Source organism: Rissa tridactyla, chromosome 1 (genome assembly GCF_028500815.1).
Source record: "Rissa tridactyla isolate bRisTri1 chromosome 1, bRisTri1.patW.cur.20221130, whole genome shotgun sequence".
Classification (NCBI taxonomy): Eukaryota; Metazoa; Chordata; class Aves; order Charadriiformes; family Laridae; genus Rissa; species Rissa tridactyla.
The window spans coordinates 198,675,968-198,702,477 of NC_071466.1; the positions used below are offsets into that span (position 1 = coordinate 198,675,968).

The 26,510-nt window shown below is 40.5% G+C and overlaps 1 protein-coding gene across 1 annotated transcript; it reads right to left on the reverse strand.

The window, feature by feature from the left end:
- Positions 1–12,306: 12,306 nt before the first annotated feature.
- CRELD2 (cysteine rich with EGF like domains 2) lies at positions 12,307–26,345 on the reverse strand. The gene is made up of 10 exons (XM_054188073.1): positions 26,086–26,345; positions 24,980–25,062; positions 22,893–23,003; positions 20,894–20,985; positions 19,681–19,857; positions 18,257–18,355; positions 16,513–16,590; positions 15,605–15,700; positions 14,722–14,862; positions 12,307–12,876 (listed from the first exon to the last, which is right to left on the reverse strand). The coding sequence occupies exons 1-10, from the start codon at positions 26,245–26,247 to the stop codon at positions 12,818–12,820; spliced, it is 1,098 nt and encodes a 365-aa protein (XP_054044048.1). The 5' UTR covers positions 26,248–26,345; the 3' UTR covers positions 12,307–12,817.
- Positions 26,346–26,510: the final 165 nt, after the last annotated feature.

The following is a 26,510-nucleotide window of genomic DNA, read 5'->3' on the forward strand; positions in this document are numbered from 1 at the left end:
TTCTAATTATTATATTTGGCATTTCTGTTATACAGTTGGAAGGGTCTTCATGGTAATGACAAAGAAGAAGTAAAAAAAATAATATTGCATTATTTAAAGTGACGATAGCTGGAAAAATAAAAGAGCTCTAAGGAGCAGAAGACAGACCTCACCTTTCTTCAGGAAAAAGAATGCTAACTGTCTGGTCTTAACATATTCCATCACCTAATTCCCTCCCTGCTAATCTCTTACTTTTTCTAACTATCAGACCATAAAAAATGAAATAAAAGGGGAAGTAGACTAGACTGTGAACTTCACAAAACCATATATTTTTACTGCCCCAGTACATTTCCACAAGGTTTTGGGAAGAAAGAGGTAGAGTTTAATTGGCTGTAGTGTCAAGTCAAGGGTCTTGTACAAAACACGGCTATACTGTGCCTAATGAGTCATCAGCTTTCATTAAGACTCATCTGGTTCAGGTGGTGCCAGGTTGGAAATTGATCATAAAAGTGGTTGCATTAGTCTCAGTGCTCTGATGATCCCGGGAGCTCCAGATGTGCCAGCAAGAATCCTGAAGATCTTCCAGGTGTTTCTGGCTACCGCATTGCTCTGCTCCTAATCTGCAGAAAACACGTAGCTGTGGGCAACAGGAACAACTGGTGATACAGCTGACTGGCAGAGGGAAAGACTGAAAACCAGTGAGGGAGCAACAGTTGTGCTTTAAATAAACTATATTTGTACAGATGAGTAATGACATGAATATATTTTTTAGCGAAAGATCATGAGCCTTTAAAAATAAAGGTCCTACTTGCAATGAGGTTTATATCATCCTGTCAAGTATAGTGAACTGTGCATTTGTACCTTGCACTTTGACTATCACATCACACAAGAGATATGTAAGCTATGTAGACTATTTTTCTTCTTGAAGTGTTATTTTTCAAAGAAAAGATACAGCTCTGTCCCTCTGTTATTTGCTGAATGGATTAGAAACCCATAACCTAACTTTGTAGTTTTGCTTGTAGTAATTTTATGTATGAATCTCTAAACCGCAAGCCTACAAACTTTTAGGCTTTATACATGTAATTCATTCTATTAAAGGCAGTGGAACTATTGATTTGAATGAAAATTAAGTGTAAGTATAAGAATTCACAGAAAATTGGGATCTATCCAAACTGGAGGAATAGACTGACAGAAGCCTTATGAAACTCAAAAAGGACAAACCCAAATTCCTGCACTCGGGAGGGAAAGGCCCTGGGGGTCCTGGTGGGCAGTGAGATGAGCGTGACCCAGCAGAGCCCTGGCAGCAGAGAGGTCCACCAGCCTCCTGGGGCTGCAATCGCAAGAGCAGAGCCAGTAGATCAAGGATTCACAGCCGTGCATGGCAGGGGGGCAAGAGACAACAGGCGTAAGTTGGAACAAGATGTGTTCAACCTGAATATTCAGGAAAACATTTTGACTGTGAGGACAGTTGTCAAAAGAGTTTGTGTGGTCTCCATCCTTAGAGGTTTTCAAGAGCGGGTAAGGCAGCTACTCAAACCTCACGGCTGACTCTGCTCAGCAGATGGTTGGACGAGAGACATCCTGAAGTCCCCTCTAACCTGAATTTTCCCATTTCTAAGATCATCTTATGTTATACGACTGGGAAGATCTCAGTTGTTTGTGCTTTTGGAAAGAAAGCAGTGTTAGAAGATTTATTCAAAGAAGTATATGACCTATTCTTCAGTTTTACTTAGGTGCAATCAGGCCCAAACAATTATAGAGATTACATTTCTGTCCCCTCCCTTCAGTACCGTGTTTGAGATAGTGGCCTCCTGAAGCAGCCAATGTAACAACCTCTTCTTGGAAGCTTAAGAGTACCCTCTGCTGGCTAACATGATGGTTGTGAAAAGCTGCGGCACCATCTACTGAACCAGCATCGCAGAGAGACGCCGCCGTAGCACAGCTGTGCATCTCGGCATGGGGCAAACAGCTGTGCCCCAGCATTCATCATCTACAAAGGGAACGCCTGAAGCAACATCGCACTATGCCTGCTACAGAGCTCTCTTTCCCAAACAACAGGAATTCCAGAGCTGTCGTCCCATTAGGATGCCTGTCTTGTCAAATAGCCCATCAAACGCCATCTGTGTGAAGTGCTTTAACATAAAATAAAACTTATTCTGGGGACACTCTGTTTGTTTTGAACATGAACAGTGTGCAGTGAATTGATAACAGAATTATGTCCTAAAAGACGGAACAGCTTGTGTCTTAATGACTCATCTTTCTCCCTTGCGAGCTCACGGGAAGAGTTTATCCACCTTCTACAGCTCACGCTGCAATCAAATTTCTTGTTGCAAAGCTGACATCAGGTAGGAAGAATTTATTTTAATCACTGCATATATTATAACGTATAATGAAAAAAATACAAAGTTACGAAGTACTTCAATGGAAAGGTCTATATATATCTATATACAAAGGTCTATAGCTATCTATACTATGGCACACAGGTCTGTATACACCTACATATGAAAGTATTTCTTTATAAACATAAGCATTTAGATGTATAGATGAGTAAATGTTAAAATGCAGTTGAGACACAATTCTTTATTTCCTAACCTGATCACTAAGGAGAAGCTGCTGCTTCAGTCCAGGCTCTAGGACAAAATTACTAAAGAGCTCCAAGAGATGGTCATTATGGTGAATACCATACCACCCCTTTCTGGTGGCTGCTTCATACACCTGATGACTTCTTACGCCTCTTCTCCATTCCCAGTGATGTGTGATCTTGCTCTTTGCCAAGGCTGAGCGGCCACAGGTAACCTTGCTGTTGCTTGATAAATAAATGAAACAAGAACTTTCTTAAAGTATGTTACAAAGTCACTGAGGGGGAACACGCTCACACAGCAAAAATTCTGAATTTCCTGAGAGCAAGTTAAAGTTGATCTTAGCATTGAAACTACAGGTTTGATTGCTGCCAGGAGTCACGGTTATCCATTTCCTTTACACAACTGCGTTTCATATGAAACTCTCAGCTGTTGTTACGCTTTGCTAAATGGTAGTTTCTGGCCTTCTTTGCTTCAGTGCTTGAAAATGTGACATTGTCTACTCCAGGAACCAAAATATTTGAAAGCGAACTAAAAAACTGTAAATAGTTACGTTAAATGTCAAATTTGAGTCTCAGTTCCCCGAATCTGTTCCTCTTCCACCTTTTGCAAGGCAAAGATCTTACATGGGACCATCTTTTGTGTCTGTGCCTTACCTCAAACAAATGAGGCTATGATCACAGCTGCATGCTGGAGACTTCTTATTTGTTGTGCTAGTCATTAAAAAGAATTACTATCAAATGAGCACCTGACAATATGTTCTGATGGATAAAATAATGGAGAATGATGGAAAAGACATTACAACTTTGTCATCAGATACCGCATTTCGAAATGGCACAGAGAGGATAATTCCAGACTGGTAAGGGAAGATGACCCACAAGGCTCTCCTGTTAGAATACTGAATAATTTATTCACGCATCCCTTTTTTGGTCAGCCTTTTTTTTTTATCTAGAAAAAAACCAAAGCAAAACAAAAAACCCAATATGTAGGCCACCTTATGTTTTGGTTTTAAAGCGTGTGTTCCTCCTTCCTCTTCCTTTTTTTTAAAAGGCCAATTTTCATATTTTTTTTTTAGAAACTAAGAAATACTAAAGAAAAACAACATAACTTTTTTAAAAATTAGAAATAATTCCTAACAGGTAAACAGAATGGGCAAGAATAACAGCATCCAGACTAGATTCCTAGAAGACACTGAAAAAAATAATGTGAAGGAGAACTGAGTTAATTTAAGGTGCCTTTTCTTTTTTCCTCAAGGAAAATAAATATGCTTAGTCCAGGTATGGTATCGCTCAAAAAGAGGGCAGAAAGTACTGGGTTTAAAGTTATTGTATACATAATCTATCAAAATGTCAGATTATACTACATGGACATCACAGATCTGCAAAACATGAAGGACCACCACCAAAGTATCCATAATGATTTCTCAAATACGATTAGAAATAACGACATAGCAGCCCCAAGATATATTTAAAAATGATTGTCTCAACATTAACAAGCTTAATTTGAGCATTCATCTTACAGCTAGTACAAAATTCAACTTTTTTTTCTTTTTTTTTTTTTCCCTTTCCCCCCTCTTGGCCTTACTGTGTCCTGTGAATACAGAGGAATTTAGCAACAGAAGAATGTTTCTCCCAGCTGCACAACTTTCCAGCTAATGCTCAAGTAGTTTCAGCGCTAGTGGATGCAGCAGTAGATGTGGATCCTACATATCAAATGCTATGACGTAAACTGAGGATGGGTGAGGAGTAGGGCATGACTCCATTTAACAGAAGCAAACCAAAAAGATGACCCACAGCCCCAAAGAGCCTCCAGTCTCCCTACTGACAAAGACTAAATTAAGAGGGTCAAATTCAACAAAAAAGCATCATTAAGTAGAGAGACAATATTTTTACCTCAACAGCAGACCAACTAGTGTAACCAAATACCATTTCGACAACAAAGCAATAGCAGGATCATAAACCCTTGACATCAGGAGAGTAGACCTTGGCCTGTTCAGGGATCTGCCTGGAAGGAGAGCTAAGGCAGACATTCCTAGGCAGAAGGGTAGAGGAGAACTGGTTGATTTTCAGTGGTTGACTTCTCCAATGCTGATGTGTGGGAAATCAAGCAAAGGTGGTAGGAAGCCAGCACGAATGAACAAGGAGCTCCTGACTCAACTGAAGACATAAAAAAAGAACACATGAGGTGGAAACAGGGGTGAGTGACTCATGAGGAATACAGAGATAGTCTCAGCATGAAGGGATGGAGTCAAGAAAGCCAAAGCCCACCTGGAGTAGAACTAGCAAGGGATTTGAAGAGCATCAAGGGCTGCTACAGGCATGTCTACAGCAATGAAAGACAACAGAAAACATGAGCCGCTTCTGTGGGCAGGGGACCAGGTGACAAAAGACACACAAAAGGCCAAAGTGCTCAACACCTTCTTTGCTTTGGTCTTTACCAGTAAGATTTGCCTTCAGGATTTCCAGACCCATGGGAATGTCTGGGACAAGGAAGACTTACCTGGAGAAGAATCAGATTAGGGAACATTTAAACAAGCTGGACAGACAGTAAGTCCATGGGACCTGATGGGATGCACCCATGAGTGCTGTGGAGGCCAGCCAATGTTATTACAAAGACATTCTTGATCATCTTTGAAAAGTCACACTGATCAGTTCCTGAGGACATGAAGAAGGCAAGGCTGTTGAGTTTCCATTCCTGAAGATATTAAAAACCCAAGTAAACATGCTCCTGAGCAACAAGGTCCTGCTCTAGCTGACCCTGCTTTGAGCAGGGTTGGTGGCCTGGACAACCTCTGAAGGCAACTCTACCCTCAACCATTCTGTGATTTTGTCATCTCAGAAATTCATTTGGCTTATATTCTTGGCCGTGGCAAAGCTCAATTTTGGTCAAGTGGCAGAATGAATTCTGGCAGCAGCAAATGTAAGTGTGGGAGAGTTAACTGGGTCTCAGGCACATCTAGAAGACAGGTCACTAACTTCCTTACAGCCCAAGTTTAATGGACAACCAGAGTTGGTGTAATCAGTACCTGCAGCTCTGTGGCAGGTGCACCCGCCCTGATAAAAGACTGGGCACTTTAGGAACACTTTGTCCTTACTTTTTTGCACCTTTCCACTATGGTCACGTACACCCCTAGGGAAGTGCTGACCACTACACATACACCTTGGTTCGGGGGACTATGGTCACGTATACACCTAAGTCAAGGGATAAGGAAGTTATGGCCCTCGAGCATCGGGAGCTAACATGGCCATGGATGGCCACAGATCAGATCTGCCCAGGGTATGCATGGAGACCAGCTGGAGGGCAAACTGAGTCGTCTCCTCCTCAAGTCAGGGACTTTCCCCTTTGTAAGGGATGGACTGTAAATTCCCTGACAAGGGGCAGAAGGCCCTCCAAGCCTTCAATGGAATGCCTCAAACACTTGCAAGGAAATCAATAATGCAGGCCTGGCCTTCAAAGAACTGATAAGGCTAACACCTCTGGCGCCTGGAAGCCTGGGAGAACTGTCTTGTGAAGACAGGACAGTTCTGCCACTTGTGTGGTGAGCTTGCTGGTTCTCAGTTCTCAAGGCCATTGTGTCCGATGAGTGACCTTTGCTTCATTATCCACAAAATGCATATGAAAGCGCACACCCCTGCATATGCTAATGAAGATTATAGAGATCATGCTAAACATCTATGACTATGGCACTCGTCTCTCCACCCAAATAATGCTACACGTCACCTGGGAGAAGGGAGAAACCTGAGACAAGGCTGTCCTCAGCAAGGGGGGTGGACCATGCTGATTCAGCAAACATAAAAGGGGAAAATAAGTGCCCCTAGGGGATACAAAGAAGAAACAATAGAAGACGACCATGCTTAGGAAGATTCTTCCCAAGAAAGAAGACTGTGCGTGGGAAGATTTTTCCAAGAAAGAAGACGACTATGCCTGGGAAGATTCCCTGAAAAAGACGCTGGAACCAGGACCGGTGATCTCTTTATCTCTGTCTTTTTCTCCATCTTTTCCTTTCTCCATCCCTCAGTTTCTCTTTTCTCTTAGAATTGTTAAGTAACAGTTAGAGTTGTTAAGTAATGACCTTAAGTACCGTTTGCCATAAGTTGTCCTATACCTGTTGCTAAATAACACAATGCATACCTCACCACTTGCCATAATTTGTTATACACCTAACCAATTATTGTGGATTTGTTAAGACCTATATTAACCATTTTGGTAAGCTAATAAATGTTTCCATATGGACCTTGAGATTTACCTCACCTTAGTCCGCACCATCGAGAATTTACAAATCTGAAGTCACTTACCCTCCTTCTTTACTGGGAGTGGGACGTGGCACCCGTGGGTTGGGATGCCACACAAGGAAATTCCTCGAGGTGGAGAGCCCTCATCTTATAGGTGAGTGACTGTGCATTTTGGATCCTCCTTTCTAATGCTTAAGAATTCCTGAATTGGTTGTGCTGTATTAATTCCTCATATATCCTGAACCTGTGGGTTACTAACATTGTCAGTATTGAATGATTTTGATAAACCACATTTTTAAGTTAGTTCTCTGCTAAACAATTTTGGCTAGAATAAAATTTATTTTGAGTTTATCACCTGTCTAATTTGATTTTGTAAGCTTCCGTGACAAGCTCACAGTCATAATACCATACTAGCAAAGCAACCTGATGCTAGGCCAGGCCAGGCCCAGCTTAGCTCAAGGTACGGGACATCGCACTGTGCCAGGAGTGGAGTGGAACAGTTAGTGCCTTCATGTAATCTCACCCTCTGCAATGTGCACTTCTAGATTCCACTCTAGGAGCCCAGCACCTACTAGGTGTCAGCAGGGTGCCAACAACAGCTGTGATCTGTTCTAACGACAGCTATCAAACAACTCAGCCAGACTTCGCTATCTATATTCTAGACAGCCAAAGTTAAGCAAGCTAGATATGTACTCCTTATCAAAAACACCCCTCAAACCTCCCCCACCCAGAAAATTAATCAGTCTGACTTTTCATTCCCTCTACAGGACTTAGGTGTATGAATCAGGATCAGCAAGTTGTGTCTATTGATAACAGATACTAATTTTCTTAAAACAAACACAAACTAAAAAAAACCCTTCACACACATCCCTAAAAGAACACACAAACTTGTGTGAGCTCAATCTGCTCTTTTGATGTGTGGCCAGATGTAGTTGCCCATCTAGTTGTTAGTTAACCTGTTAGGGCACTCTCGGAAAGCAGGAGAAACAAATCCAGGTCTAGGTCTCTTGTCTCCCAGCAGATTATCCCAGGAGATTCCTCTACCTTCCATAATCTTGGTTTACGAGGTCTGGGTTCAAGAGGACTAACAGCAACTCTCCCTCTCATCCCCAAGAAATTCAACGAAGACAGGTAAGACAGGACATGCCCATTATCTCAACTACTTCACATGTAGCCATGTGTGCCACAAAGAACAATCAGCAGACTAGAAATTACATTTTAACATTCCAGTCCTGTAGGAGAAAATATTCACTTGAATATCTTTTAAAAAACACAAAAAAGTTAAAATCTACCAAAAAAGAGATCTAATGCAATAAAAATACAATTTCAAAGGTACTTTCAAGTAAGAAAGAAAATGTAATACATTAGCACAAGACTACTATATTAACATCCATTAAAATCTAATTTTAAAACTGAGAAAAAAGCCTAGATCCTTGCAAATATATTTGAGCTCTATCCGCAGATCATATTTGGATTAATATTGGAACTGAAATCAGAAAGTTAGACATGGTATGAAGTTGCTGAAAAAGATGAGGAAAATTCCATTTTGATCCAAGGAACAAAACCAAAAATAAACCAAAAAGAAAGCAGACAGTTGCTTTGAATAACCTCAGAAGTTTCCTTCCAGAATAGATAAAATATAATCTAAAAAAATAACCCACAGCAGACTGATGGACAAAGGGAAGGGGGCGAGGGGTATCAGGAGGCCAGGTAGGACTGTTATGGAGAACTGTCCTTTATATTATTGCTATATATGGTCCAGGACTGCTTGGGGGGGGGTGTTAAGGGTTTTTTTGTTGTTTTTTTTTTCTCCCTAGACATTCTTTTCAATTAGTAACTTCTTAAGGCAAGCTTGAACTATTTGTATGCCTAACCTCGTGCTGTATTAAGAATGGTCTGAAAGCAACCTGAAGGGCAGGGTGGACCCTGTTTGTCAGGGAGAATTGTCTTAACATACACAGATAGTGCTGCGTACACCAAGAGCTTAACACTCAAAATGCGATTCAGTGATTTCCACAACTCTTGGCACTTTTTAAACCTACAAATGTTAGTTCAAAGGCCAACGATGACAACTACCTTACCGAAGAGCGCCTGTCCCATACATACTAGGATGATGTACGATCAGTCCTCATCAAACATAAAAGGAAAAAGAGTGTTGTGTTCATACAATATATTCCATATATTTTACAGGGACCTGTGTCCTGATCTTGTCTATAACCTATGGGCTTTGGCATCTCTCCTGAGAAAGAAGATAGTGATCTGAAGCCTTTCAGATGATCTCTGGCTTCCTGAATTATCTAAATCATCAGGTTATTCTGCAAAACAGACTTCTTTTATCCTATTTATGAATGGATAGTATTATACTTTGCAGAGAACTCTGCCTGTTCTTCTATGATAGACATGCTGGGAATTCACACCGAAGAATAAATTCAATATTACGTCCCAATGCTCAGGTGAAAACGTTTCAGCACATACTTTGATTCCTAAGTTTGTAGGCACTGCAGGAGGATTGTGGCATACATGCTGCACAACTGAACACTGCTTTCCTGGCCTCCTTTAGAGCTTTAATTGAAACGTGCAGGTCTGTAGGTTTGCTTGTTCCTGGACCTTTTGTGGAGTTCAGCTATAACACACAAGAGAATCTCATCCTTTAAAGTGCCTAGATGGTACGGAAGAGTGCATTTCCCATTGCAAAAATCGCTTAGTCTTAGACCAAGGAACTCCAAAGATGTAGCAAGACAAACTAGCAAAAGGGATGCTGGTTTTGCTTAGATACCACACTATATGAATTTTATAAAATAGGTGTGAATCTAGAAGTTCAAGGCGCACTTTGGTATTTATGACAAAAGTACCTAATCAACACTTCATTAAGGCACAAACCTTGTTTGTTGGATAACTCAGATTACTTCTGAAGTATTTACCAACATATTCATATAGTTGGACACAAGATCTGTAATTCCAGGTAACCGTAAGTACGAAGTCTTGTACTACGTAACCAGATCTCATCACAATGTAATGAAAAATTTAATGGAAACAGTTCACTTGTTAACAGCTTAGTGCCAAAAACATACAGTAGAAGGGACTGGTTTGGCTAACACAAAGCACTTGACCTTCATTGCCAGTTTCTGCTAATCAGTTTAAATCCTGCTCCCCCACCCCCTTCAATGCTTATTCTGATTACGAGCGGCAAAACCCAAGACAGGTAAAGAGTCCAATCCCCACTCTATCCAAGGCAGAGGGGAAAAGAAGAAAACAAAACAAAACAGAATAAATTCAGTAAAAAAAATATTTAGTTCCAACCAGAGCCGTAATTACAGTCTGGAGAAGTAAAATGAGAATGCGGAATAAAACAAGAGGACTAACTCTTTAGAAACCTTGCACTGAGAGGGCATCAGGCAGTAGCATAGTGTTAAATATTTATCAAGTACATAACTCTGTCAATATTCCTCCAGAGAAAGCTCTAAATATTTGAATCCACCTTTCTGGACTCCTGCCTTATAAAGTTTATCCACACTAATTTAATGCAGAGCAACAGGTGCTAATAACTGAGGGGCAGGGGAGTGGGAGGATTGAGGAAAAAGGTATTAGTGATTCCTAATGCCCAGGTACCACATCCATATGTTTCCCAGGGAACAACACTCTGGTGATTCTACTGTGGTAATGGAAAGCTAAAACATTAGAGCTTCTCCTCTCTATCACAGGACAAAAACAAATTCTTGCAGTTTTTGTTTGTCATTACCTCATCCCAGAGCTGAGCTGACCTAGGACCAACTCAGTTAGGGCTTTTCATCCAGAGCTTGGAGGGGAAGGAAATAGAAAGCAAATGCTTCCACAAAGCATTTAAGAAACTCATCAGGTACATCCCCCCTGCCCCCCCCCAGTCCCAAATAACTTGAAGGGAACTCAGAACAGCAAGTTCTTCTTCATATGAAGAAGAATTATTTCAGGTTTGAAACACTAATAGAAGAGTTTGTACTGGAGAGACAATTCTGTTGAGTACGAGTTGACGGTAGTTTCTAAACAGAACTGACGTTTCATGTTACTGTTAACAAGGACCCTTGCCTGGAACACCGGGGAGTTAAGTGGCAATGACTGAGCAGCAAAGACAAGCTACACTCCTGTAAGATCCTTAAGGCCTAATATTACCATAACTGGCTACACCTGTACTAAAAAACTGTAAAGATCGCCAAGTTGTATTCCCTCTGCTCCCCAAATGACTACTTTTCCTTTCTATTAATTTAGCACTTATTAAACACAACACCTACCCTACAACTAGAAAGATATGTGGCATATAGGCCCATCTCACAATTACAGCTGGAAAAGCACTAAAGTTTTCATTCTCAGACTGGCAAACTAAGAAACATCTAGGTATAATAGCTGAAGAAAAATAACTTAAGGAAAACTGTTACAGATACTTTAATACCATTGGGTATTTAAACTACTGCTCACAAGATCATCTTAGACAGCTTTAAACACAAGAAACCAACAGAATCCTTTTTTGTATGATATTCGCATACAAATCCTACATGTACCGTTCACAAACTGAACTGTGAATTAGTCTGAACAAAGAAGTCTTCAGAAGTATAGAGAAGGTATTTGGCCCTCACTGCTCAACAGGTCACTCCTATTCATACCCTTTTTATTTCCACTTACCTCACGGTACTGTTTATAACTTCAAGTCAAGCTTAAATTATGCCCTTTTCAGCTGTATTCTTTAATCCCCATTTAGCCTCTCTGTATCCACTACCTCAATGTATTTCAAACTTTACTCACTTCCATCAGAGCTTGAAATACTGCACCTGGATGGTCCTTAGCTTATTTACAGCTGTGATGGTCCTGTAGAATATACCAATTTTAGCTCTTATACTGGCTTTTAAGCTTAGGGACAACACACAGGAAGTTGTGCCTATGTTCTGCATATTAGCTTTACCTCTGAAATGGCACGGGAAACATCAAGAGAAATTAACTGCAGTATGGTTGCTCTGAAAAGGACAGGAAGCTATTACATGCAGCAGTAGAATGTAGTGAAAGTCATGTATTCATCAATCCTAGAGAGTACCCATACAACAACTGTGAGCCACCAAGTGCAGGCATTACCTAAACTTACTTTTCATCACTGTCTAAACTAGTTTACATACTTAATGGAAGTACCTGGAAGAAAGACTTGTCTACCTACCTTTGGAAAGCTGTTTCACATAATTCTTCCTTCAGAGGAAAGTGTGTGTATAGGGGGACGTTGTTTTTTTGTTTGCGGGTTTGGGGTTTTTTTGTTTGGTTTTGGTGTTGTGGGTTGTTTTTTTCCCTCCCATATAGATTCCAGCACGACTGAGTGCCAGAATTCAGTGCTGAACCGAAATACAGTGCTTACAAGGTTCTGGGGTTTTGTAGGTTTTTTTTGTTTGTCTGTGGGTTTTGTTTGTAGTTTTTGGGGTTTTTTTTCTTTTTTTCACTGCCCAAATGAAAAATAGACATGACAACACAGCAAGGTACTAACATCTTAAAAATTTTAAGGCACATTCCAACAAAATAAACTTTTATTGAATGCAGTATTATGCATTCTACTTTGTTTGAGGAAATGGTGCTTCTTCCCGAAGAGATTCCCTTTGACAATTTCTAAAAGCCGTATTTCAGTTACAGAAATATTTACATGTCAAGAAACACCAAGCTTTAGTCTAAGTTTTTCTGGATTTATGAAGTGCAACTAAGTCCTTCCAAATGGTGATAGTTTTCAGTAGGCACTAGGATGAGAAACCTGCAAATTCTTTACAATTGCTGGGTACAATGTTATGTTAATTCAAATTTTATACTTACCCATCTAGAGTGTTGTTCTTAAAGAATTATACAAAAAGTGGCATTTAAGAATAAAGAAATGCAGCTTAAAGAGCAGTTTATCAAGTCACCATTTAAAAAAAAAATCTTAATGGCAATCTGCATATTTAATACCATTTCCACAGTATGTCAGCTACAGGGGCTTAGTCCAATAATTTAAAACTTCAGATAGGAATGTCTTTTGGTTCTGAATGCGTATCATAAGTCATCGTGTCCAGTAGGTGAAGACTCAGTTGTTTCACTCTCTGCTTCCTCTCCTGTGAAATTAAGTATCATAATTAGAATAGAAATTAATTATTAAAAATACCATATAATTTTTTTATATTAGGAATTGTTTAAAGAGGAACCCAAATAAACATATTTATCAAGATCAGACAAGCAATAAAGCCATATAGAAAAGCTACTTGCACTATCCTCCTATTCAAAGCTTATAAATTATTTTTTTTCCTAGTTGCAAACAAAATATTTCAAATAAACTGGTATGATATTGTTAGTGGAAGATAAAAGCAGCACAGCGTTTTTCTACTCTAAACTTTTATTTTCATCTATTCACAGTGAACTTTCTCCTTTCCATATGAACTATTAGAAGAAATAAGGTATTTGAAAACAAAAAGCAAGTATTACTCAGAATTATTTTCTACAGTGCAGACTGCTCGGTGCAGACGTTAAAACAGCCTTCAAAAAAAGCAGAGCAATTTTATTACATTGGCAAAAGCATTAATCTAAGAAAAAAGCTAAGCCAATTTGTCAACTTTTCATTTTGCTTTTACTCTCATAAAATGTCAGGCCACATTAAAAAAACCATAGTAACTGGTATCCTGAATATGTGCACAGGAAAAGTACATAACTGATTTTAAAGGACTAATAACTTCGAATACTGAGAGTATAAATAAGGTCTGAACTGAACGGCCTTCAGCCTTGAGTAGCAATACTGCATAGAACTTTACAATTTTTTAGTACAAGATGAAAAAGCAGTCTTGGGGGAGGGGGAACAAAAAACAAACACAAAGAAGCTAAGAAGAAAAAAGAAAATAAAGGTATGAAATTGAGTGTCTTTCATCTATTCTCCTACACCCTTTATTGCAAAATAATCCTGTCTTCCACTTTGGAATAGTAAAAAAAAATCTAGACAGAGTAATGAAATATTAATGAACATAATTCTGTCCATAACATGTCATACATCCTAGAGCAAATTACACTTTAATTTCTTGACTGAAGCTATAGCTTAAATCAAGCTAAACGGTTCCCTATTACTGCAAGATGGACATCTTCTCCATATTCACCTTCACACCAGCTCTGACACTTGTGTGATCATAAAATAAACAAGTTCAGCTTGCTCATCCAGCAACAAGAATTCTGCTTAGTTTTCTGAGATTTCAGTGAGTTGATGCAGCTTGAATGCAATCAGATAAATCCTTAAGTCATTAGAATTAACGATAAAGGAAAAAAGCGAGGAGGAAGAAGACCTCCTTTTTATGATAGTGGTAATTTGCTAGTTCACTTTATGTAAGGAAGCCATGACTTAGGTGAACTACAAACACAACCTTGTGTTAAGCAAAAAAAATATTAACACAAGAACAGGACATTTAAAAAACCCACTATCTTTAAGCAAGAAAACATGCATGCCAGAACGTGGCCTACACCACAAACTATTTGACGCAGACCACAGCTGCAGGAAGATGACAAATTATACAGAAGAATTTCATAGAATCATGGAATGGTTTAGGCTGGAAGGGTCCTGAAAGATCATCCAGTTCCAAACCCCCTGCCCTGGGCATGGACATCTTCCATCAGACCAAGTTGCTCAAAGCCCCATCCAACCTGGCCTTGAATGTCTCCAGGGATGGGGCATCCACAGCTTCTCTGGGCAACCTGTTCCAGTGCCTCAACAGTGAAAAATTTCTTTCTAATATCTAATCTAAATCTACCCTCTTTCAGTTTGAAGCCATCACCCCTTGTCCTATCACTACATGCCCTTGTAAAAAGTCCCTCTCCAGCGCTCTTGCATGCCCTCTTCAGATATTGTTTACAAGCAACTAGACCCTTAGTCAGAAAGACACCTCCAGGTTGTTGATACAGCTTATTTTAAAACAGCCACTTACCTTTTTTTACAGTTTGAACACACGTTCCATCCTTATCTTCAAACCCTTCTGAACATACACACTTGTAACTACCTGAAGTATTAACACAGTCTTGATTCTCTTTCACGCAGACCTTTTCAGGAAGGCTACATTCATCTATATCTAGAGACAGGATAGGGAAAGAAAAAGTCCACTGTTAAACTTTTAAACTTCTGTTAAAGCCATCTGTTACTGTTCTTCATGATTTTGACTATGTTTCAAATTTATTCAGATAGTACTGGGTTTTTTTAATATTTTGCAAGTCACTTTGTGGGGAAATGAATTAAGCAATGGCACTTGTCTTAACCTACTGAAGATTTCCCATAGTCATTTTCTACTGACGCCATCAAGGTACGACTAAAGGGAAGGGAGCCTGTAAATACAACATCATCATGGTTAACAGCTACTTAAAACCGTGCGTACCTTCTGCTCTTCCCCACAGAGAAATTCTAATTTCACTCTTTTTACTATCATTTCACATGTTATAATTCACTATGAATTCGTATCATTTGAACTTGGACATCAACGAATTAACAGAAAGACAACAGAATCCACACTGCATCCCTGCCTTTCCGTTACAAAATGAATATAGATGCACACTCCTAATGAAGTAGTAGATAACTGACAGAAGACTCATGTATTTGTTTCCTGAACCCACCATAAAAGAGTTTGTTAGTTTTGCAGAAGTGTTTCGCCTTTAAGCCTTGCCATGCATATTAACTCAATAATATAAAGAAAGTTATAAAGAAAGCCTTTGCTGCTAATACCAGAATGACTGGATTCATTTTGATAGGCTTCAAAACTGAAGCAGACAAACGCAAGTGAGCTAACTGGTGTTCTACCACGTACTGCTAAACCCACCAACCTGTACACTTTTCATCTTCCTTCATGTATCCAGATGCGCAGGTCTTACACTTGTCAGAACCTTCCCCTGTGCAACCTACACAGCTGGCATCACATGCTAAGGATAAAATATTGCAAGCATAAGAATTCATGTATCTGAGATTTAAAGTTACACCCTTAAAGGCAGTCAGCTTACCCACACAAGAAATTATAGATTCACAGAAAAGTTTGGGAGTTTGAAACTTTAAAGATCACCTAGTTCCCACCCCCCTGCCACAGGCAGGGACACCTCCCACTAGAGCAGGCTGCTCAAAGCCCCATCCAGCCTGGCCTTGAACACTTCCAGAGATGGGGCATCCACAACCTCCCTGGGCAACCTATGCCAGTGTCTCACCGTCCTCACAGTAATGAATTTCTTCCTGGGATCTAATCTAAATCTCCCCTCTTTCAGTTTAAAACTCTTACCCCTCGTCCTATCACTACATTCACTGATAAAGAGTCCCTCCCCATCTTCCCTGTAGGCCCCCTAAGGAAGGCTGCTATAAGGTCTCCCCGGAGCCTTCTCTTCTCCAGGCTGAACAATCCCAACTCTATCAGCCTGTCCTCATAGGAGAGACGCTCCAGTCCCCCAGTCATCTTCGTGGTCCTCCTCTGGACTCGCTGCAATAGGTCCATGTGCTTCTTATGCTGGTGGCCCCAGAGCTGAACACAGTAGTCCAGGTGGGGTCTCATGAGAGCAGAGTAGAAATAACCAGATATCTCTTGCCTTCCTCATACAAGAGGTCTAAAGCCTCATCCTCCCCATGCCCAGTAAGGACCAGTCCACATTGTACTGTACTAAGTGCTTCGTATCATATCCTTTCTAGTATTATCTCTAACATTAAATTAGGATTCTAGGTGATAAAGTACAACAGCAGATCAAAAAGAAACCTTTGCATGAGAAAGATCCATCTGTGTTTAAACAATACTGGTGATCTTTGCAAGGAGAAGCAGCACACTCATCTAAATCTGAAAGATAAAAAGCGACAAGTTACCTAAAATAAGTCATTATTAAATAGCAAGATTAATACTTAAATGCTATGCTTTGAGAAAAAGAACCGGACCACAGAAACTATGACCTTAAACTGGCCGCATTGAGAGTAATTGTTACAATGAGTTTAAGATCAGATATGCAGTATGTTAAACAAAAAAGTAACATGGTAACTTATATACGGCTATGTTCAGCTTAAACTTATATTAACAAATCAAAAACTGATCCTCAGAAGATGTTTTTTGATGACATTAATAGATGCATCAGAAATTCAAGAGATAAAATTAAATAAAGCTTCCAGAATACCTGCCATCCTTGTCATTTTCAAGTCAGTGTTTTGCATGCATTTATGCTTTTTATGCAAATTGCATAACAAATAACCAGAAAGACTGCTCTTCTGGAATACTGTTGACTTTTCTACTCCTGTATTACCACGCTATGGAACTTTTTAAACTATTAAAAAAAGAATTACACAAATGCACACACCTAACTGCTTAGTTTTCTACACAAAGCAAATTGGAGAAAGCCAAGGTACGATTAGGACCAGTCAAGCTGAAAACCAGCTGTACCTGGGAAGTTAAAACATGCTAATCTTGTGAATTCAAGGAAAGGGCACAACAGTACTCACAACTAAAAAAAAAAAATGGACAGAGAAAGGCTATTTCAGTCCCCTTACTGTCCATCTCATCCTGTTGCTGCAGACATCATTCCTACTGATTACTTAATTAATTTATACTTGATTGGTTACATTGATTATTTGGAAAAAAACAGCTGTGCAGAAGACAATACTGGAGCATCTTAAAAACCCTCTTGGAGCATTCAACACTTGCCTAAGCAGGTATTGCAGTAGCTGTAATTCAAATCTTAGTTGTCATTACCACTTCTCATAAGAAGCAGTGTTCACATAACTTCTAAGATACTGTTTCCAGACATTATGTTAAGGGTCTTTAACTGGTCAAATATAACCAGTTAAACAGAATGTGTTACTCTCCCCCTAGTGCAGTCCTGCATGAAGGAGTATTTTTAATATTTGGTTTTTTCAAGTGTTCCATACCTATTTCCTCATAAACCAAGAGAAATGCTAAGCTAGAAACAGGTAAGAGATTATTGGAAACACTGAGCTTGATACCTCCTGGTATTTCTCCACAGCACCAGAAAAAGTTAGTATGGCTGGCTTTTAGTGAAATGTTTGAACTCTATTAGGGCTGAGCATCTACAAACATACAGTAATGCGAAGACAATTGTGCAACTACTACAAAATATGTAGATAAGATGACAGGAATCTTCCAGTAGTTTACGAAATAGTTTAAATCAAGAGCAGGGCATTGCTTAGCATTCAAATAAACACAAAAAACATGTCTTAAAAGGAACACCCCACTTGCTGCTATCTGTATTCCACTAAACTAAAAAGATACACAGTGAACAGTTTGATAAAGACAACTATAATCATCAGGGGATCGGTGAGGAGGAAATACTGCTTTCCTGCAGTGTGAAACAAGTTAGGAAGAGAGAGACTACAAACTACAGAAATTTAAACTGACAGAACACTTCCATAAAATACTATAAAACTCGATGTGATGTCATCTAATCTCATTAGCCAATGTTGCTGCAAAACCTGTTTGAAGTCTACCTCCTATTACTCACCCACACAAGCTGATTCTTCATTTTTAATCCAGCCTTCTTTACAGTCTTGGCAGTCCTTGTTACTTGAACCAGTACAAGTTTTACAGGCAGCGTGGCAGGCTGAGATAAAAGAAAACTACAATCTGAGCTTTGTTGGCAGACTCCAAGATAAATTTGGGCACACAAATTCTCAAAGAAAACCTTATTTAGGATTTACTGGAAGCTATCATATTTTAGTAGCTTGGCCCTGCCATTCATGAGATTAAATCTTGACTTTATGGAGGTATCATTTACCAAAAAATGCAGCTCTTTCCTACAAAAAATCCCAACAAACAAACCCCCATAAAAACGCAACGAAAAATCCCACACACCAAAACCCCCAAAACCCCCAGGAAGCCAAACCCAATTACAGTCATCTACACCACTTAAAACAGTGACATGAAGTTCTAGTGACTAGAACTGGCAGGTCCGATTTCTGAAATATTTGTGAGGAGAACAAGAAGGTAAAATTTGCTCAGCCGCTCAGGGTTGGGATGGCACAGACTCAGCACTCCCACCTAACAAATCTTTAGACTACTTCATTTGCAACTAGCTATAAGAGCAATGTGTGAAGTGATACTCAAGAACTTCACAAGGAAACATACAAGAAATCCAGTTGTATATGCATTATATATATATTTTTTATAATATAAATTTATATATATTTTTATATATAAAATATATATTATATTTTATATATATATTACATGCATATACAAAATGCAATATAACATGTATGTTATATATTGTAATATAAAACATATCGTACGGAAGAATTACTACACAGCCAGATAAAAAAACACCATAACGTTTAAAAACAATCTTCTTCGACCTCACGCTCAGGATTGCTGCAGTATCTCATTCAAGATGTAAAAGAGATGAAAATCTGACCAACTGAAAAAGTTTATTCCTATGACCTGACTTTGTTTCAAAATTAAGCTTAGACATACTTAACTGGAATCTATGTAATCGACAGTACAGATCAGCTGTTTGCATGCCCATTTACTCCAGCTAAGCTTATCTGAGACCTGAGGAAAACCTAGCTTTCAAAGTAGTCCATTATGCAGCAACTGCAGCTCAAGATTTTTGTATGGTACTTGACGGGGGTGGGGGGAGATGGGGACCCAAAGCTTGCTCCTCTCTCCTGCCTCCCTTGTGACAAAAACGAATTCTACTTCTTAAATTAAAGCACACCAAAAAAAATTAAAAAAAAATCAAGGGCTGGCTGGAAGGATGGCTGAGCAAATCCTTAGAATTCCACCAGACTGACTGACAGGTCATTTATGGTTACAGCTGAGGGATTATTTTTTGTTTTTATGTTTCTCAGTTTAAATTGTTTCTAGTTTTGTTTACAAAAACTGAAGAAAGGAGACAAAGATCTAAGCACATGTCAAAGACTTCATTACCTGTACAAACAGAATGTGTCTCATTTCTCAAGGTACTGAAGTAACCATTAGAACAGTCCAAACAAAAATCTCCTGTATACTCCTTGTTACAGCTACACGAGCCATCTCCACCTCGGGTACCATCACCGTCACAGTGACCGTTTCCATGGCAAGGTCTTTCTGATCCACCACGACAAGCTAAAAAGGATCGAAAATATAAACCAGATGTTACAGAAAATAACTTCCTATTTTCAGACACAAGCACCTGAAGTCCCTCCCTCTTCACAGATAGTAAAATGTAAAAAAACAAAAACCAAAAAAAAAACCAAACCAAAAAAAAACCATTGTCACACTAAAACAGGATACAATTTCCAAAATATTTTTTACCTTGAGAGCAACCAAAAGGCTTGCAACAAGGAATGCTCAGTAACGTATTCACGTATAAGAGGAACTCAAAACAATCTCCAGGAATGTTCAGTTATAAATGTCATTTTGGGTAAAGACCGTGGCTTGAGAACTTTATCTATTTTCCTAGCTTCCTTCCTGGATAAAATTGGTATCTTTATTTATTCTGGATATCTAAGAATGCTCATACTGCAGCGGAAAAAAACATAATAGCAATCATTTAGATCAATACTGGAAATTGGCACCTCATTTTTAACAATATGAGGCCAAAGCTGATCTCTAACAAGGTGCAAGGTTTTAGAAATTTATAAATTATACAACCTTCGGGGATCAAAATACACTTGATATCTTGATACACTTTTGCATCAAAGACCTTACTTTTATCCAATTTCTCCCATTGCCTTTTAAACAAATCCTCAGTTGTTAATTTCTTTATTTAATCCTCAACAGTGTTTTGGCTGTTTTACTCTTCAAACTAGTCAAGGACTGTTGTCTACCCAGCTTCTGAAAGGCCACCTAAACAATAGACTTGATGTCACAGAGAGCCTTTAAGTGGGTCAGGTGTGGATGTGAGCATCAGATCAGATGGATTCTGCACACTTAAGTAGCCTTGATAGCTTTTTACATTACTTCCTGCCTGGAAGACTTTCCTACAAGCAGGATGTTCATGAGGCAGCTACCTTATTATCAGACAGCAGGCAGGTACGTAATACTCAGCAGCTGCTGTCTCAAAATATCATCCTTCATGTGTCTGCCCATGTTATGAAAGACTGAAACAAATGCGTAAAAAGAACTTATCTGCTACTGTATTTTTCAAATTAAAAGTTACCAAGGCAATCTGGTCCATAAGTTCCAGCAGGGCAGCAAACTTCTATTGTTTCTATGCAAAACCATTTAAACAAATCAGGATACTTCTTCTTTCTGTATATGAAAGACATTCATTTATTAATAAAAAGAATGAAGATCCTTTAAAAGACAATTTACACAACTGAACCTGCACAGTGCAGTAGAGTAATCCATTACATGTGACAGATTAAAACTATTTTTTTCCTGTTCTGAAGACAATCTTATTTCAGGAACCACTTTCGAGAAGTTCTCCAACTTGAGATGAATTTACCTTTTAAACTACAATACTATTAACAGACGCTACTTAAATTTTATAATTATATTTATGAAAAATGTGAAATCACTTAATATCATCTTGATACACTCCCTCCCTTTTTTTTTTTTTTAACCACCTTATTTTTAGTGAAGGCTTATATATAGTTTAGATGGTCTTACTTATGTCTTCCTCTTCAAGATAACTGCTATGTTTATCTCAACTATGTAGAAGATAACCCAGCACAGATATTATAAACATTTCCTCAAATTATTGACAGCCTGACTTCACAACAGGGTACCTGTTAAAATTTCTCCTCTTTTTTAGCATGAATCAAGTATTATTTTAGAAGGATTTTTTTTAATATTAAAAAGTAAATTATGTGCTACTCTAGCATTAGAATATACCTGCAATTAACAATAAAATCATAGGTATTATTTTGCAAGCAAGCATGAGGACTACTACAGTTCTGAATGACAATTCACAGATCTCAGTATCATGCCGATATCTCAAAACCTTTAATAAAGGAAAGGTTTAAAAATTCCGCAGTCTGGCAGAAGTCTTTAGCAACTACTGAGGCACGTGCAGCTGTTCTTTCTAAACTATTACGCCTCACTGTATTAACTCCAAGGCTCAGGACCTGAAAAGTAAATCTACTGAGTACCGCATGTAACGTCACGATTAGTGAAAAAAACATCCACGGACAAAGAACTTGTCTTTGGAAGCTACCACAGAAACTGAATGACATTTTGATATTGTAGGTTAAAGGACAGGATTCAAAAGCTAATCAAATGCACCAATCAACTGATCTAATTCTCTAGTTTAAGACCCATTTATTGCAGTTCTGCCAATTTAAGACAGCTTCAGAGAATGAGCTAGTTTACTCTGGGTTGCATAGCTTACCCTCCCTTCAATTGGCATGTTAATGTATACACAATCCTGTATAGTTAAGTAAACGGATAAAGCAGTCATTAAGAGCCAAGTGGGTTATCAAAAATCCGTATCCAGTGATGAAGTGGTAGTAATGGTAGTTCACTCTATTGAATTCTAGCTGACTAGCAGTGCTGACAATCTAAAGAAGTAAAAAATATTTAGAAGAAACACGATTTGGAATTAAAAAAAGGTCTTAAGATATTTAAACGCTACAACACCATCCTTGCACTAATTGTATTTTATAGTGGTATATGAAAGTCTCAGTTGTAACAGAAATTGCAGGCTTGCTCAAAAGTCAGGTAGAAAAGTCAACTGCTACACCACCACCCTCAAGAGATCCAACTGCTAAATTTATTAGTATCAACTGTTTTTTGATTGACAGGAGGACAAAATAATGTTTCAGGAAAAAAAAGCAAACAAACAAAAAACCCACACGAACCAAAGAGTCCCTTGCAGTTTCACGACCAAGGAAAACAAAAAGGGTAATAAACCCCAAAGTGTTCCAGCGTTAGTTTGCCCCAACACTCCACTGATAACTGACTAGACAATAGACTAGAAGCCAGACCGGATGTTTTGGTGCAACACTTCCCAAGTTGAAAATAAAAAAGAACACCATACAGTGGCACATGCTATTAAAAGTCAGCCTGAACGTCAGCTGTACCCAATCGTAACTCTTGAAGGATAATGAAGAATTACCCTTACTGCTATTGTTCAGACGCAAGATTTAATGTTCGTAGTTCATCCTGTTAGATAACTTATCCACACAAAGATCTCCACAAAAAAAGTTGATACTTACAGTTTGAACCACCATTTTTCTATATGTTCTTCATGCTCTTCTACCATGTTGTTACATTCAAAGTTACTACTGTCGCACAGATTCTCTATGATCTCTACAAGACGAATTTCACTACAAGCAGAGAAGGAAAGTCATTAGTTTAATTTAAACATTTGTCACCGCTCAAGATCACAAAATGGTAGGGGTTGGAAGGGACCTTCGGAGATCATCTAGACCAACCCCCCTACCAAAGCAATTGACCTAGAGCAGCTTGACCTGGAACACATCCCAGCAGGTTTTGAATACCTCCAGAGAAGGAGATTCCACAACCTCTCTGGGCAGCCTGTTCCAGTGTTCTGCCACCCTTAAAGTAAAGACGCTTTTCCTCATTGTTGAGCTGGAATTTCCTGTGTTCCAGCTTGTGCCCGTTACCCCTTGTCCTGTCCCCAGGCACCACTGAGAAGCTTGACCCCATCCACTTGATACCCACCCTTTAGATGTTTATAAGCATTGATAAGATCCCCTCTCAGTCTTCTCCAGACTAAACAGACCCAGGTCTCTCTCTACCTTTCCTCATAAGAGACCTGCTCCAATCCCTTGATCATCTTTGCAGCCCTCCGCTGGACTCTCTCCAGTAGTTCCCTGTCCTCCTTGAACCGGGGAGTCCAGAACTGGATACGGTGCTCCAGATGTGGCCTCACCAGGGCAGAGTAGTCGGGGAGGATGACCTCCCTCCACCTGCTGGCCCACGGTCTTTTTAATACGCCCCAGGAGACTATTGGCCTTCTTGGCCACAAGGGCACATTGCTGGCTCATGGTCAACTTGTTGTCCACCAGGACTCCCAGGTCTCTCTCTACAGAGCTGCTTTCCAGCAGGTCAGCGCCTAACATGTACCAGTGTATGGGGCCATTCCTCCCTTGGTGCAGGACCCTACAGTTGCCCTTGGTGAATTTCATTAGATTCCTCTCTGCCCAACTCTCCAGCCTGTCCAGGTCTCTCTGTATGGCAGCACAGCCTTCTAGTATGTCAGCTACTCCTCCCAGTTTTGTACCATTGGCAAACTTGTTGAAGGTGCACTCTGTCCCCTCATCCAGGTTGTTGATGAATGTATTGAACAAGACTAGACCCAGTACTGACCCCTGGGGAACACCACTAGTTACAGGCCTCCAACTGGACCCTGCACAACTGATCACAAACCTCTGAGCTCTGCCATTCAGCCAGTTCTGAATGACAGAAAAGATAGACTTTAGCCTGGAATACTCACATCAGTTTATGGTGCACTCTGAATTAGTTCCAAAACAAAGCAAACATCAAAAATCAAGAGCTAATGAACATTACTTCAACCAAAAAAAAATTAGAAGGATGACCACAAGAACCACTTTGGCTTCCTTGAATTTATTATGTTTGCAGATTGTAGGTTTGATAGATTTTTAGCTTCCCAGCAAATTTGGAATGTAGGATTTTTCTCCTATGTTGAACAATAAATTTCAGGTATTGCTACTATCTTATACAAGGCCCATGAAGCTCACAGTAACTGAGGTTCAGAAATCCCATCCTTACATCTCAGTGCTCCAACTAAGATGAAAAAGTGAATCTGAAATTCAGAAGAAAAACATCACATCACTTTGCTCAGCAATCAAACATATCTACAAAAGAGTACAGTAATCTGCACCTCTTCTAGTTTTCTGTTTGTCACTGAAATAGTGATGACTAGGTAGGAGACACTGCTTTAATTGTTAAACAAGTACTGCAGTACTCCACACCTTTTAAGACAAACAATTAACTACGGACCATTATTTAAGATCATTATTTTGGGATTTTAATGGGTAAATAGAAAAAAAAAATACTATGACCAATAACAATATTAACTTTTGTTGTTTTCAGAAGCATGACAAATAAAGGCATTAATAAAAGGTTTCAGTCTTTACTGTAATCTTTACTTTACACTGTAATCTACTATATTTTAGTCAATAAGTCTTTAAGGCTTGGGCACGTGAAACTTTAGCTGCAACATTCAATATTTAAGTTCCAGACAAACACCAGTATGGTGAAGTTACGCACACTGGACACAAAACATAGCCGAATGAGAAGTACTGAGACAGCTTACCTGGACTCATACTTTGACAGTGTCTTCTCTTCCCAAGCAGTGTTTCCACCACCAAAGTTCTTCTTAGCTGTATCTGCTAATCCCTGCAAATGAAAAGTACCAAGAGAATGTAAGTTACATAGGTCTTGTTTCTAACAAAAATCAAGGGCAATAGTGAATGCTTATATGAAAATTGTGAAAAGCGCTGTGCAGAAACTTCAGTAAAGCTCTGAAGTTTCTGATCAAATTGTTCAGTGAAAGAAACTGCTACTCATACACGAGAAGTGAGAAAGCGTAGGTGATAGCATAACATGACTCAATTTTCATAATGTATAAAATGAGGCTTTGTTAGAGTCTTCATTTGCATCAAAAAAACACACATATATGAAACTTAATACCCTTCTCCATTAAGTTTTCAGGAACTTTATTAACCAGTTGATCAGGACCTCTAGTTCATCGAGTTTTGACAGTACTTAGCCCACTCGTCACCATGCTGTAACTTAAACCATACAACAGGATAATTCACCGTGCCCAGCACAGCTTCCCCGAGCCACAGCCAGTGCCCGGCACCTCGCACAAACTCTCCACACATCCACCGCGCCTACAAGGGTGAACGTACGCAGAGGCAGCGGTAAGCACCTGTCACTAGCCGGAGCAGCCCCTCGCTGCCTGTGTCGAATTTGCTGTGCCACAGCGCAGGCCTGCTGCAAGCGGCAGCACAGGCAGAATTTTGGGGGGATGATGTTTTCCATCAGCACCCCTCATGGAGTGCCACGGCCAGCACAGCCGGCACCAGAACACCTCTGACAGCGATCCCTGGGGAGCTCCGTAACCCGCCGACCCAAGGACCGTCACCGAGGCCGGCCGCAAACGCCTGCCGTCCGCCGGCTCCACCGCCGGCAGCGCTCCCGCAGCGCAGCCCAGGAGGCGGAGGGCCGCCCAGCGGCGGGCCCGCCACCCCTCCGCACCCGCTGCCGCCCCGCCGCCCGGGGGCTGCCCCCGCGGAGCGGCCTGGGCCGCTGCCGCCACGCCTCAGGCTGCCCGGCGGGACCCCGCGGCCGGGGAGCTTGCCGCCTCCTGCCCCGCAATGAGGCCTCCCGCCGCCGTCCCCCAGCCCCGCCGCCCACCTGGTTGAATCTGTCCGCGATGCCCCGGCAGGTGGAGCACGCTAGGCGCCGCCGATCGCCAGCGCCTAGGGCGGGCGGCAACAACAGCAGCATCAAGAGGGCAGCGCAGAGCGCCGCGGCCAGCGGCGGCCGGCCCGGGCGAGACGCACGTCCGGGCCCCATGGCGTGGGGAGCGGCGGGGAGCGGGGCCGGCCCAGCCGCCGCACCGAGCCCGCCTCAGCCAGGGCAGCGCCGGCAGCGCACAGCGCGCTGGCCCCGCCCCGGCCCCCGTAGCAACCGGCCCGCGAGCTCCATTCAGATTTCCGCGTCAGCCCCACACAGGCTCCAGCCGCAGGCGCTGGTTGGCGGAGGCGGGGGGAGCCGGAGGAACGTGGTCCAATCGGCGCTCGCCACGCTGCGGGCCAATGGGAGTGCTCCGCGTGCGC